General features: G+C 32.9%; 2 protein-coding genes across 2 annotated transcripts; one reads left to right on the top strand and one right to left on the bottom strand.

Annotated features, from left to right (window-relative positions):
* Positions 1–17: 17 nt before the first annotated feature.
* rad1 (RAD1 homolog (S. pombe)) lies at positions 18–6,900 on the top strand. The gene is made up of 7 exons (XM_087790667.1): positions 18–82; positions 1,917–2,118; positions 2,191–2,299; positions 3,612–3,769; positions 4,711–4,811; positions 5,501–5,599; positions 6,548–6,900. Exons 2-7 carry the CDS (start codon positions 1,924–1,926, stop codon positions 6,723–6,725), a joined length of 840 nt encoding a protein of 279 aa, XP_087646793.1. The 5' UTR covers positions 18–82; positions 1,917–1,923; the 3' UTR covers positions 6,726–6,900.
* A 1,614-nt stretch (positions 6,901–8,514) lies between these two features.
* Positions 8,515–13,115, bottom strand: brix1 (biogenesis of ribosomes BRX1). Its single transcript, XM_087792428.1, has 10 exons — positions 12,972–13,115; positions 12,765–12,876; positions 12,652–12,695; positions 10,657–10,727; positions 10,542–10,591; positions 10,395–10,468; positions 10,229–10,279; positions 10,051–10,152; positions 8,966–9,094; positions 8,515–8,896 (listed from the first exon to the last, which is right to left on the bottom strand). Exons 1-10 carry the CDS (start codon positions 13,113–13,115, stop codon positions 8,648–8,650), a joined length of 1,026 nt encoding a protein of 341 aa, XP_087648554.1. The 3' UTR covers positions 8,515–8,647.
* Between the last annotated feature and the right edge of the window lie 254 nt (positions 13,116–13,369).

Below are 13,369 nucleotides of genomic sequence, written 5' to 3'. Positions count from 1 at the left end.
CCCGGAAGTACGTAAAGTAAAAGGATGTTGTGGCCGCGAAGCGCCTTTTCTTGAAAACAATCATATGGATTTAAAAACATTTGTAAGTGGATTTAAACTCTACTTTATCAACCTGCAGTGTCATACGTTATTGTTTTTGATGTTTATATTTGTATTTGTGGTGTTAAAATGCACCTACAGGGGTGACAAGTAACGATATTAATGTGTACCGACAACAAACTAATATTTAGGTTATTTTGTAACTTGTTTTTGCAATAATGTTCCTTCACAACTTACAACTACAGTAGTGTCTGTTTTAAATTAAATAAAAACACTGGTTTTGATATGATATACTCACAAAATCATAACATTTGTGCTCCATCTTTAGCCTGTTCTGAATGAAATACTGCATCAGATTTATATATTGTTTCCAGCACGTGATCAAAGGAAGAACAATGATGTCATGGACGCACTTTTATTTGAATGGTTGTAAAAGTGTTAAAATCTGTTAATCTGTATTTTTTGGAACCTCGTGAGTTAAACTGCTCCTTTTAGAACATGTTTCTAAAAGATAACAATTCCATTATGTATTTACTATTAGAATCAGAAACTTCTACTTCCAGTCCATAGAATTGTTCTGTGGTGTCAGGACAGAATAAACTTATTTAAAAAGATAATAATAATAATAATCGCTATTTATATAGCGCCTTTCTAGACCAGGGTCACAAAGCGCTTTGACAACCATTCACACATAATGAACACGGAATAAGCATTAGAAGCAACTATTGTATTATTGTATAAACTGTTGTATAAACTCTAAATAAATGTTGGGTAAATTATTTTTCCTTTGTCCTTTGAGCAGAATATTTCCTACAATAATTTGAGTGAATATTATGATCATATTAAGAAAAGAATGTTATTTTATATCAGTTTTGCTTTATACCATCTCAGACCCAATGTGAAAAAAAAAAGTCACCATAAATTGTCTCTTCCGTGAAAAAACATGTTTTTTTTAATCTCTGAAAAATGTCCCATTGTAGACACGTCAACATAGTGTCATGTTGTCATACGTCATGAATCAACGTACAATTTAGGTGAGAAACTTCTTAAAAGAAAGTTAATCTACGGTTGAATAAGTGAAGAAGCCACAATAAATGACTTCAGTTTATTACTTATATTGATACACACATTTTTAAACAACCGTATTAAGTAGAAAAATAAATAGTTTTGTATGTGTTCATCAAATATAATGATTTGTAAGGAAGCAAGTCATTCTTATTTGTTAAGGATCTTTCTAGACCAGGGTCACAAAGCGCTTAAACAATCAAAACAATACACAGTTAAGATAAATACTTTAAAAGGTCAAGATAACATGGAGACAAACACGGCAACAACAAGATAATGAAGAAAAAGCACAAATAATAAGTTCTGAAGATGTTCTTGAAGGAGTCAGTAGATCCTCAAACACAGTAGATCAGTTAAATATTCCTTAAAATGTAATCTCTGGATGTTATTGTGTGATCAATATGTTTGTCTGAAAAATATTAATGACTTTAATGGAAGAATATCAGTTCCATGAATGGTTGTTGAAAAGCAAGAGTACTGAGCTCAAAGCAATGATATTGTCTGGTGATACTATTATACATTTTTATATTGAATTTGAAAGACTACTAATAAAAAAATATTGAATTTAAAACTGTAATTTTTGTATTATAGGAGATAGAATAGATAGAATATCAAAGTCTATTTTTAAAACTATATTTTAAAGAAACAAATTCAACCTTTCAATATAATTATTATTGAATTAGATAATTAAAAAAAGAAGAATTAAATGCTTAAACAAACATTTTAATTAAAATAAAATCCTAGTTTAACCATTAGAAATGTTAAATCCAACCATTTAATATCGCGACGACTCTGACGTCCTTTGATTCCAGCGACACGATGCCTCTGTCGACTCACAGCCAGGAGGAGGACGAGCACTACGTTCTGGTGGCGAGCCTCGATAACGCTCGCAACCTCTCCAACATACTCAAAGCCATCGCCTTCAAAGATCACGCCATTTTCAACGCGACCCCCAACGGCCTGAAGGTCACGGTGGAGGACTCCAAGTGTCTTCAAGCCAACGCTTTCATCCAGGTGTGTTCATGTTCGTCCCACACTTGGTCCTCTTTCATGAAATCAAGACGGTCGTTCTCTCCGTGGCTTCAGACGGAGATCTTTCAAGAATTCACCATCAAGGAGGACCTGGTGGGGTTTCAGGTCAACCTCACGGTTCTTCTGGACTGTCTGAGCATCTTCGGAGGAAGTACATTACCAGGTAAGTCCAGGTGAAAATGATTGACATCTCGTTCTTTAAACCACCAGAGTCGTGTTCCTGTGAAGTTCAACCACAGATTTGATTCATTTAAAATCTACAAAATCTGCTACATATTTTTGGACAAAACATTTATTTCAACTTTATATTTATTTTAGTTGAAGTTGTTATTAAGTTGAATTATGTCTCTGGTTGATGACACTTGAAAGTATTTCAGTGGCATTAATTAATTAATTAATTAATTAATTAATTAAATTAATTAAACATTTAAAATGTTGAAACTTTGAATTTCTTTAATTACATTTTTTTTTCAAGCATTTATTTTATTATTATTATTTTAATAATTGAATTCCATTCATTTTTATATTTAATACATTTTTTGTTTGTTTTTCAAATAGTTGAATAAAATGTTTTAATATTTTTGAAATTAATGAAGATAAATGTTCACGTAAAGTTTTAAGTTCTAATTGCAATAGTTTAACAAATACATTTTCTAAATTCAATACTTTAAACTTCCGTGCATATTAACTACAATATAAAAATGTTGGTATAATAGTGTCAGGCGCTGGTGATTCCAGGTCATCATGTGATCATCTGCGCCTCACGTGATTGGCTGACAGGGTCTGCTGATTCTATTATAGCAACATTTTTATATTGAATTCAAAAGGCTACACATTCAAAAATCCTGAATTTAGAAAAAATGTTTTTTAATTATTGGAATTGGAAAATCTAACTCTATGTGTAAAAAAATGCAGTCATTTGAAAATATTAAATTTTTTTTAATTCAATGATTCAGTAAAAACTAATTCAACCTCTCAATATAGAAATGATTGAACTCAATTTTTAAACAAAATTCATAAAAAAAAAAAAAATTATATATAAAAAAAAAGTTTCAACAAATGTAACTTCTGATGACAATGATATACTTCCCTTGACATGATTTTTATTATACAAGTTATTATTATATGATTATATAAGTGTGGCCTGTAACAAGGATAGACTTGAAATCTCAGAACACGAACGAACAGAACAGTTTTTAATCAAAATGTATAGTTTAGAAAAGTTGATTAACAAACTGACTTTCATAAAACTTTTATTGCCAGTTTTGTAAACACAATACAGGAATGTGTTGTTTTGGCAGCACAAAAGTACATATAATGAATGGAAAAATAATGAATAAAAACAAGGTAATGATATTTTTAATCAATTACTTAATTTATAAAATGTACATACTTAAAAAGAGTGGGAAGTAGAAAACATATTTTTACACAGCGTTTGTCAACAAATGTCTCTCTTCTTCCACGTGACGCCGCAGGGATGTCAACAGCTCTGCGGATGTGTTACCGTGGTTACGGATACCCTCTGACTCTGTTCCTGGAGGAAGGTGGCGTAGTGACGGTCTGCAAGATCAACACCTTAGACCCTGAAGAACCCATAGACTTCGACTTCTGCAGCAGCAACGTCACCAACAAGGTCAGTTTGTTTTCTTCTCTGTCAAACAGTTGAATTATCTTTTAAAATGTTGAAACTTTGTATTTCTTTACCCTTTTTAATCATTTAATTATTATCTTTAAACAATTGAAGTAGATCATTACTATATTAATATAATTTTTATTTATTAAAATGTTCTGCTTTAAGCATTTTATTATTATTATTTGAATAATTACTATTACTATTACTATTTAAATGTTATTTTTTAATTATTTAATTATTATCTTTAAACAATTTAATGAGATAATTACTATGTTATTATAGTTTTTATTTATTAAAATATTCTGTTTTAAGCATTTTATAAAAATAAAAATTTAATAATTGAATGAGCTTATTTCTATATTGATATATTTCTTACTATTGAAATGTTCTTTTTTAAGCATTTAATTATTATTATTTTTAATTTTCTGTCATTTTGTGACCATATGGGGGTCAATAATTAGTATATCTTAAGGTATATTTTGTTGTTTTTTTCAAGTAATATTTTCAAGTTAGAATTTTCTTTTGCACATAGAGTTTATTAAATATAAACTATACATTTTTCTAAATTTGACATTTTTCATTTCTTAGCCTTTTAAATTTTATATAAAAATGTTGGTTAAACGAAATTATTATATTATTTAAAAATGTTCAATATTTTTTATTTATCATTAAACAATATATTTTTTAAATCAACATGTCAATATACAAATTGTAGAATTCAATTATTAAAATTAAAACATATTCAACCTTCAGACAAACAATTATTGATATTATTTAATAAACAAAAGAAATTCAATAAATAATTCAAAAGTTCCATCATTTGAAATGTTAAGCCCTTGAATATTGAGATGACACTGATATATTTATATAATGGTTTAAATGAGTTTGATTGTAAAGTCAAGTTTTCTGAAACTCACTGAGTTCCTCAATTGTCGCCTCAGGTGATCCTGATGTCAGAGAGTCTGAAAGAAGCTTTCTCTGAGCTGGACATGACCAGTGAAGTTCTTCAGATCACCATGTCTCCCACGCAGCCATACTTTCGGTTTGTCCTTCGATGTTCTGTTGTTATTTATAAAGTTTACATTGTTTTGATCATTGAAATATGTTTGAAACAAACAAAATAACTCTTAGAACTGCAGTGTGAATGTGTGAACAATTTGATCTGTATTCTTTTTTTCCATTTTGTCAGGATTGTTACAAGATACTTATTACTATTTCTTTGTGTTTGTGTTCGTTAATAACATAATTTCTCGTCTTCACTGAGAATATTTTCAAACGTTGTGAACTTTATGAAATAACAGACTTTCTGTGGATCCTTAAAAAGTCTTAAAGTCATCAAATTCATTAACAAGAAACCAGATGAGAAGATTTAATGTTAGTTTCAAATCTCAAAATATCTGTTAATATCTGCTTTTTATTTATTTAATTTCTTTTAAACACATAAATACACTTTGCTGTTAAACTTCAACACGGTTCATGATGCAGTTTCAGAAATAGTCTAAATTTATCGAGAATTTTCAACCAAAACTTTTCATCTCGGCTGAAATCTTACCAGAAAAACTTTGTGAAAGACATTTTTCAAAATCATCACATTTTATTTTGGTCTTCAATTAAATTTAAAATGGTGTTTAAAAGTATTGTATTTTAACTTGAGCTGTAAGAACACTGTAACATTTTTTTTGTTTCATCAAATCTGTTTTTATTAACACACTTTCTTTTTCATCCATTTAGTTTGTCGACTTTTGGGAACTCTGGAAACGCTCACTACGATTACCCTAAAGACTCGGAGATGATGGAGCTGTTCCAGTGCAACACAACACAAACTAACAGGTGCTTGTTCCACAAACACCACACAAAGACCACACAATTACTACATAAACACCACACAAACACTACACAAACACTACAGTGGTTTGTGAAAGTGTCAGGTCGTGACACATAAATACAAGTTGTTTGAAGCAAACATAAACTCATGTTTGGTGAATGAAGGGATTCATTGATGATCAGACGTGACTGTATCTGTTGCTGTTTAACTTTCAAAATGTGTCAAAGATTTCTGTGAAATACAACAACATGTTTTAATCTTTAATTCATTTCATAATGAATGGTTACTGAACGGTTTAATAATTCAATTCAATTAATAATTTAGGCACCAGACAATACCAAACGAGTACTGATCTACTTGATCGAATCATGGTGACACCGTTATGTATTATTTAATCATTGATAATATAAAACTCTGTGTAAAAATGTTTTCTTCAATTATTATGATTTTATGTCTTTACTCAATTATTTAAAAATAAACTAATTCAACCTTTGATAATATAAAGTATTTAATTAAATGATTTAAAAACAACATTTCGATTAAAAATGAGATGGAAATGTTTTAAAAAGATGTAACCATTGAACTTCCATACAACAGCCTCGCACTAATGTTACACGCACCTGGAGCGATGAGTTCACTGAGAGGGAGTGAGACTGCTACCACTCTTAAGGACTTAATTCTCATCTTAGCGAACCAGCTGAAAACACTGGAACAAAGTTTAAAGTTTTAAATGATCTCTCCAGTTGCTTTTTTCCCCCAAAAAATTTAAGAATCTTTATTACTCGTTAAATAAAAATGAATAAATCCAGAAAACTGTATTTAAATGTCGTAGCAAAAGTGTAAAAATCCAATGTTGCTCTTTTAAACGTTTGAGAAGTGGATGCTTCAGGTCATAAAGTATTTAAAGTAGATTCTGCCTCAGAGTCTCATGGTCCGGTCCATACTGTCTTCAGGTACAAGATGTCTCTGCTCAAACCGTCCACCAAAGCTCTGGCTCTGTCCTGTAAAGTGTCCGTGAGAACCGACAGCCGCGGCTTCCTGTCGCTTCAGTACCTGGTGAGGAACGACGACGGACAGATCTGCTTCGTGGAATATTACTGCTGTCCTGACGAGGAGGTGGACGACGGCTGACGCCGGACGTTTGCTTCGGACGTTCGGAGGATTTTTGTTGCTGCACTTGGACTTGTGTGTTGATGTCTCTGTGAAAACTGGTTACACAACTAGTAATGTTCGACTCAACTGTGGGTTTATTTACAAACTCCTGACTTGTTTTTCTTTGTTGAAGATTAAAACTCGCTCAGAACTTTTACTGTCCGATTCATCAACTTTAAAAGCTGCTGGAGTCGACTGTATCCTCTCGTCCTCAGTCATCGCCAAGATCTCAAAGGATTTTCATTGCAGAAGACGTAATGGCTGCTGCCATCTAGTGGCCGGAAGTTTGATTGCAACACAAAATTGAACAAATGCTGTTTATATTTCCATGTTTATTTTAAATGAAAAACAGAATTATTTCATTTTAAACCTGCTTTTATCGAACACAGAACCATAAAAGAACTTTGGTAAAATAAAATAAAAATGTTTTTTATTAAATCGATACACTGTCGAATATTACAAACAGTATCGGGAAAATAAAATGTTGCCATATTTATAAGATGCCTAGTATTTTTGGGAGTGCATTTTTTGACTTGAACTTTTTTCCACTTTTTCTTTTAAACCACATTTTAACCAAAAACCCAGAGAAAATGGCACTATGTGATTTTTGTTTGCTCCTATCAGAGCTTTCTTTTCCTGAGTTCAAACTTGAAAATATATTAATAATTTAATAATTTTTCTTTATCTAAAAAGGCTTTTCTTCAGCCGATGATGAAAGTCGAATCTCTCATGTCATTTTTTAATCAACACTTTGTTGACATTTTTCATAACAGTGCGTTTCCTTCACGAGTGAAGACATTTTCTTGATGTGCAGAATGAAGTGAAAATGTAGTTTCAGCAGCTTCTTTATTAAGAAGAGGGTTAAGGCCAGAACAACCAAAATATCCCAGAATTGAAGCATGAATACTGACATTAAAAGATAAATTCTTACTTTAAAGTCATCACTTTTTTTTTTCACTATGAAAATGCACACAAACTCAGTCCATAACATCACTTTCTGCACTTCCATCATTAGGATGATGTGATTTTAGCCTTTTATTAATTGGTTGATTGATAAACCTTTAAACCCAAATCAGGGAAATTTTAGTCATTTCAGCAGCACAGACTAATATTAGGAAAAACAGAACACATTAAAAACAATAAACTATAATAAAGATAAAGGACAATAAAATAAAACAAATTAAATAATTCAAAATATAATCAACAATAAACATCAAGACACCATTAGTCTTGTATTAGTTCCTTTGGTCCGTTTTTTATATTTGCTCTTTGTTCATTTATTTGCAATTTGTTCTTGATTTAAGTAACTATCGTCTGTCTTGAACTGGAAACCCAATTTCCAGGAGGAGATCTCCAGAGGGATTAATAAAGCCTCCTTTTAGTCCTAGATTTCTTTAAGTTCACACTACAGAAGGACAGAAAAGTATAAATTAAATTTTTAAGACCTGGACAGCCTATATTTTTATATTCTAGTGTTTATTTTGATGACCATTCACAACATCATGAATATAATTAATTTCAACCTGCTATTTGCCAACACATTTGACTAAATGGGTTTTTGTTTATTTAACATGTTTCACATCTGTATATAGTTTAGAAAAACCCAGTACATTTCCCTCTAGAATGAGTTCAAAAACCATTATCTTAAGAATATCTTTACCGGTTTAAAAGATCATTTAAAATTTATATTTTTTAATCATTTATTTCAAACATGTGGTTAGATCTTGGACACAGATCTCTGCTCTGAAGGAAGAGTGCGACACAGTCGTGTTAGAAATAAATCATTTATTTCTGGAGGAAACAATTGATTTTTTTACAACTTTAACAAACATCACAGACTTGATTTACTGCTGAAAACGATCTAACACTAACTGTACGAGCTCCGTTCATCAGACGCTCAGTTACCTGCGGGACATTTGCTTGCGCTGTCTTTTGAAAGCTTTGTGTTTGTTGTGTTTCGGCTCCTTCACCGGCCGAGGCTCTTCCTGGATGTGAACCGGCTTCTCCTCGGCCGGCGTGTCGAACACGGCTTCTGTGACGTCGGACGACACGAGCGACTTGGACTCCGTTCTCTTGACCTTCAGCAGCTCCTTCACCATCTGCTTCTCACGAACTCGGGCCGCCGCCGCCAGTTTCATCTCGCGCCGGTGCTGGAGGGAGAAAAGAGTCGAGGTCAGCCTTTATTCCTTCGAGCTCCTCGGGGTGAAAGACTTATTTACCATATTCGGAGACTTGAATTCGGGGTTCTCAAACATGGTGGGGCCTCCGAAGCTGCCCTGAAAGATCTTGATGAGGTTGAGGACGAAGCGAGGGCCGATCTCCACGAGTGCCGCGTCTTCTTCGATGATCTGGAACGTCACGAAATAAAAAAATGAATAAAGTAAATAATTCATGACTGAGACTTTCAGAGTGGAGACGTCGTTCAACTGTAAACAACGAAAATAGTTGAAAGAACAAAAATGAATATTTAAGTTCCGTACTTTTAGTTGTTTAATCCACAACTTTTATTTGTGTATTTTTTTTTTTATTTATTCGTTATCTTTTCCTTGATTATCTGAGACTCTTGTGTTTGTGTCTGTGTTGTCTTGACCTTTTAAGTATTTATTTTATTGGGTATTTTTTGAATGTTTAAGCGCTTTGTGACCCTGGTCTGGAAAGTGCTCTATAAATACAAATTACCTACTAACTCACTCTTTCAAGTTTTTTTTGTTTTTTTTAATAAAATGCTGATAAAAATTAAAGTGTATTTTAATAAATACCAACTTTGTAATTCTATATGTAGTCACTTGTGCCTCGTATTAAAGGCATCAACAGTGTTATGTCACAATAGGGAAGAAAAATAATATTTTAACACTAGTCCTGATATCTGGACCATAAAAGTCGGATCGGTGCCTCCATATACTGCTCGTCTGTAACGGCCATCTTGGATTGAAGCCTCAACAAGAGGAATTATTCCGGACTAGATTAACAAGTCTATATTTTTAACTTACTAAATTTTTCTGGAACAATTCTTCACATATCAAGGCTTCAATCCAAGATACAGACGAGCAGTACGGAGGTATTGGGATGTTTTTAAGTGTCTTTTTAGACGAAGATGAAGACGAAGACAACTGAGCTCCAGTCGCTACATTAAAACGAACAAATGATTTTGTCTATAACTCTAAAAAGGAACAGATTACTCTGAAAATAATCCAAACATTAGTCGATATGAGGGTGAGTAGAAAATGAGTGAAGTTTGAAATTTGGGTGAACTATCACTTTCCACTCGTAACTGAATACATTGTTTTCCAATAATAAACATTACCTGGTAGTTCCTGAACCAGATCCTGTTGTCTGCTATGGAGAAAGTGAAGACGTGGTCGACGAACGGTTGACTCTTGGGGTGATAGCGCGGCGTTGAGAACGTCTGCAGACCCAAAGTTACACACATTTAAAAATATGAAGCTTAAAATCATGTAACGACATAATAGTCCTTCACTGACCTGGATAAAAAGTTCCTTCAGTAAAGCAAAGTGAGGCTCGGCATCAAATTTCTGGAGAGGATTAAAAGAGAAAATAAAGCGTTTTGATGAGTTGGTGAATAAATTGACTCATTTTTTAATCGCATAAACATTAAATAATTAAACGGTTCTTATCGGTAATTCTCACCGGATCAAAGGACAACAGGGGTCTTGATCCTTTGAGGCAGTTTCCTGTCATCTTGAGCTCTGCCAGTGTGTGAACTAAAGATAAAAAATACACCATTAAAATAACAAATAACCTTGTTTATATCCATCCAGGAATTGCGGAACCTACTGTTCTGAACCAGGAATTTAGCCGAGGGACCTTTGGGGCTGTTTGAGATCCTGTGACGCAAACTTAAATGTTAACTCTATGAGATGAAGATCATTGATTTGCATCAGATACTGACCACATGTACAAGTCTTTCTTCTTCTTGGCCTCGAAGAAGATGCATTTGTTGCAGTTCTTTATCTCACAGACCTAAGAATCAAACAAACACGTCAGCAAAACATGAGTATATAGTGAAGCATTATCAAGCAGGTTTGTGTGTTTTTGATGCTTCATGGATTACATCAGTGATCAGTCGGTGCTTTTCATGTTTGATCGATCAAACTGAAAAGCTGCTTGACCAGTTCAACTGCATTTATGATTTATTTTTCACAACAACACTGACGAATGTCAAAAGTTTTAGATCGACCAAGAACAAACAAAAAATCTCTGACAACTTTTCCCCAAGTTTTAACTCAAGAAAACTCCTTCGCAAAACATCCAAGGCGAATAAAATGTCTATTGAAATCCTTTTAATAATATAAGTTATACATTTATCCGGGAGTCTGCCAAGTATTTTTTTAATTAATCCAGTCGCTCACCGATTAATTGAACCCAATGATGGCCCGGCCGAGTCCAACCAGCCATGTTTACTTTCATTACTAATTTCATTAATTTAATCAACTAGAAATACACTATAAATATGCTTAATGTTTCCATTACTGTATATTTCAGGAAAAAAACATCACATTTAATTGACCAATATTCCTGATCTGGACATCGGACAAGTAGAAAGAGTTTTTAAACCGTGATGTTCTGGTTTGTTTCAATCTCAGACTTCTGCCGGACGGGAGCAGTTGAAACACATTTCAACAACTTGAATCATTTTGGTTCGATCAGGGCTTTTTCTGTCCGTATTTTGAAAGCCATCTTTTCCAATTTAACTTTAATTAAACATGATTAACACCATTATTACATAATGAAACCTCTTTTATTTATTTTTTATGATTCTTTGTTTAAGCTTTCCAATGAGGCCAACCTCAGATTCAACAAAAACATTGCATCTGAAATATTAAACTCTCATAAACTAGTATTAACTTGAACCAAAATGTGTTTATTCTCACTGGTTCTAATGAATCACAACTTTCTTAATATTAAATACGGGAAAATTAAACTAGAACCGTTTTACAAGACATGTCTGGTAATATTGGTTTCACATAATAGTGTGTAAAATTTTAAACAATTGAGTTTTATGAAACCAGTATCGTATAACATTGAGAGCCAATTCCAGTTATACAAGTATATTTTTATCGGGGATAAATATTAACAAAGTAATGAACTATAATAACCCCTGACAAAGGAACTCGTTTATGGTCAACCTCCTCCATACTAATTAATGGGGTTCAATATTTTAGGTGTGATCATTAGTTAAACCCAACTCTGAACATGCTACAAATTGCTCAATTTTAAAAAGGTTGGTATCATTGGAACGCTTAACAGAAAAAATATGTTCATTATTTTAAGTTGTTTAAAAGTAAAATAATGGATACATAAAGCAAATTGACATTGTATTGAATTAATTGAACTTCATGAAATTAGTCTGAAGAGACGAAAACCGTCAGTAAACATGGCTCGTCGGACTCAACCAGCAAATCAGTGGGTCCAAAAAAAACGATGTGCGAATTGATCAATTAAGAAGATATTTGGCAGACTTACAGGTAAATATATACTTTACAATATACTGGGGGTTCCAAATAATATTTTACTCACATAAGAGGATTTGCGAGGGAGTTTTGTCGAGTGAAAAGGTCAATAGTTGTGGGCAATTTGTGGCATGTGTACTGGACCAATCTGAAAACTTAAATATTCTACAGAAAATATGACGCGTCTTCTACGTCATCAATATTAATAAATATCGGTGACGTAAACAAAGTGAACGCAGTTTTGTGGCGAATACGTCGATCCTGAAGCTCTACAGATCAATGGTGACACACCATTCTCGACAACCAGGAAGAGGAAAATACACACATACCTACATATAAATCAATACATCTTTATAGTCGTACACACAAACCTAGTTTAAACAGTTGTACTTCATTAGAAAAATGGTTTATACACATTATAAATGAGAAATTACCTCATTGATAACAAACAGTTTGTCTTTCCGGTCCATCTTCGTGTCTGGAGACAATGAAACAAACACGTTTAAATAAAAACACAACATGTTGTGTCCACATGTGTTAAACTCACCAGCTTTGGCGTGAGGCATCATGGTCCTCAGGTCCTGCATCAAGTGTCGCGTCCTGAAGTTTATACCTCTCGAGGAAAAGATAAGAACCCTTTCCTTGTTCACCCATTTTCCCTGTGCGACGAATAAAAACGTTGAGTTTAATGTTGTTTTTAGTGACAATTCGCTGAAAGAGCCGTTCAAAAGTATCATAAAACTTAGGAACTTACCCTTGAAACTGGCGCTGGAATGACGAATTCATTCTTCTTCTCCTGCTCCGCATCAACCTGCTTGTTTTCATCGTCAAACTTGACTTTCTTTGCATTTTTCGCAACAGCGTTTTTGCCTCCACGTTTTCTCTTGAACGCCGACATGTTTTTACTGTGAGGCCGGAAGTGGAAACTCAAACAAACGGTTTCACCAGCGACCCCTATTGAACGGAGGTTAGAAATACACCCTCCATGTATATATATTTTAAAAACAATTAGATTAAAATCGGTTTCTTTATTTAAATTAAAAGGGAAAAAACAACAGATAATGTTAACATTTATTTTTATGAATAAACATTTTTTAACTTTTAACTAACTTCGTAGAAGGTGTCGCGAGAATACACGATATCTTGAGCACA

This window comes from Callionymus lyra, chromosome 5 (assembly GCF_982586985.1).
Source record: "Callionymus lyra chromosome 5, fCalLyr1.hap1.1, whole genome shotgun sequence".
Taxonomy (NCBI): Eukaryota; Metazoa; Chordata; class Actinopteri; order Syngnathiformes; family Callionymidae; genus Callionymus; species Callionymus lyra.
This window is presented reverse-complemented; position numbering and strand designations above follow the sequence as displayed.

Coding starts and splice junctions, on each gene's coding strand:
- rad1 (XM_087790667.1), top strand. CDS start 1,924: ATGCCTCTGTCGACTCACAGCCAGGAGGAGGACGAGCACTACGTTCTG. Junction 2,119..2,190: donor AAGCCAACGCTTTCATCCAG/GTGTGTTCATGT, acceptor CCGTGGCTTCAG/ACGGAGATCTTTCAAGAATT. Junction 4,812..5,500: donor CCCACGCAGCCATACTTTCG/GTTTGTCCTTCG, acceptor TCATCCATTTAG/TTTGTCGACTTTTGGGAACT.
- brix1 (XM_087792428.1), bottom strand. CDS start 13,115: ATGTCGGCGTTCAAGAGAAAACGTGGAGGCAAAAACGCTGTTGCGAAA. Junction 12,877..12,971: donor TTCCAGCGCCAGTTTCAAGG/GTAAGTTCCTAA, acceptor TTCGTCGCACAG/GGAAAATGGGTGAACAAGGA. Junction 10,592..10,656: donor AAGAAAGACTTGTACATGTG/GTCAGTATCTGA, acceptor TTTGCGTCACAG/GATCTCAAACAGCCCCAAAG.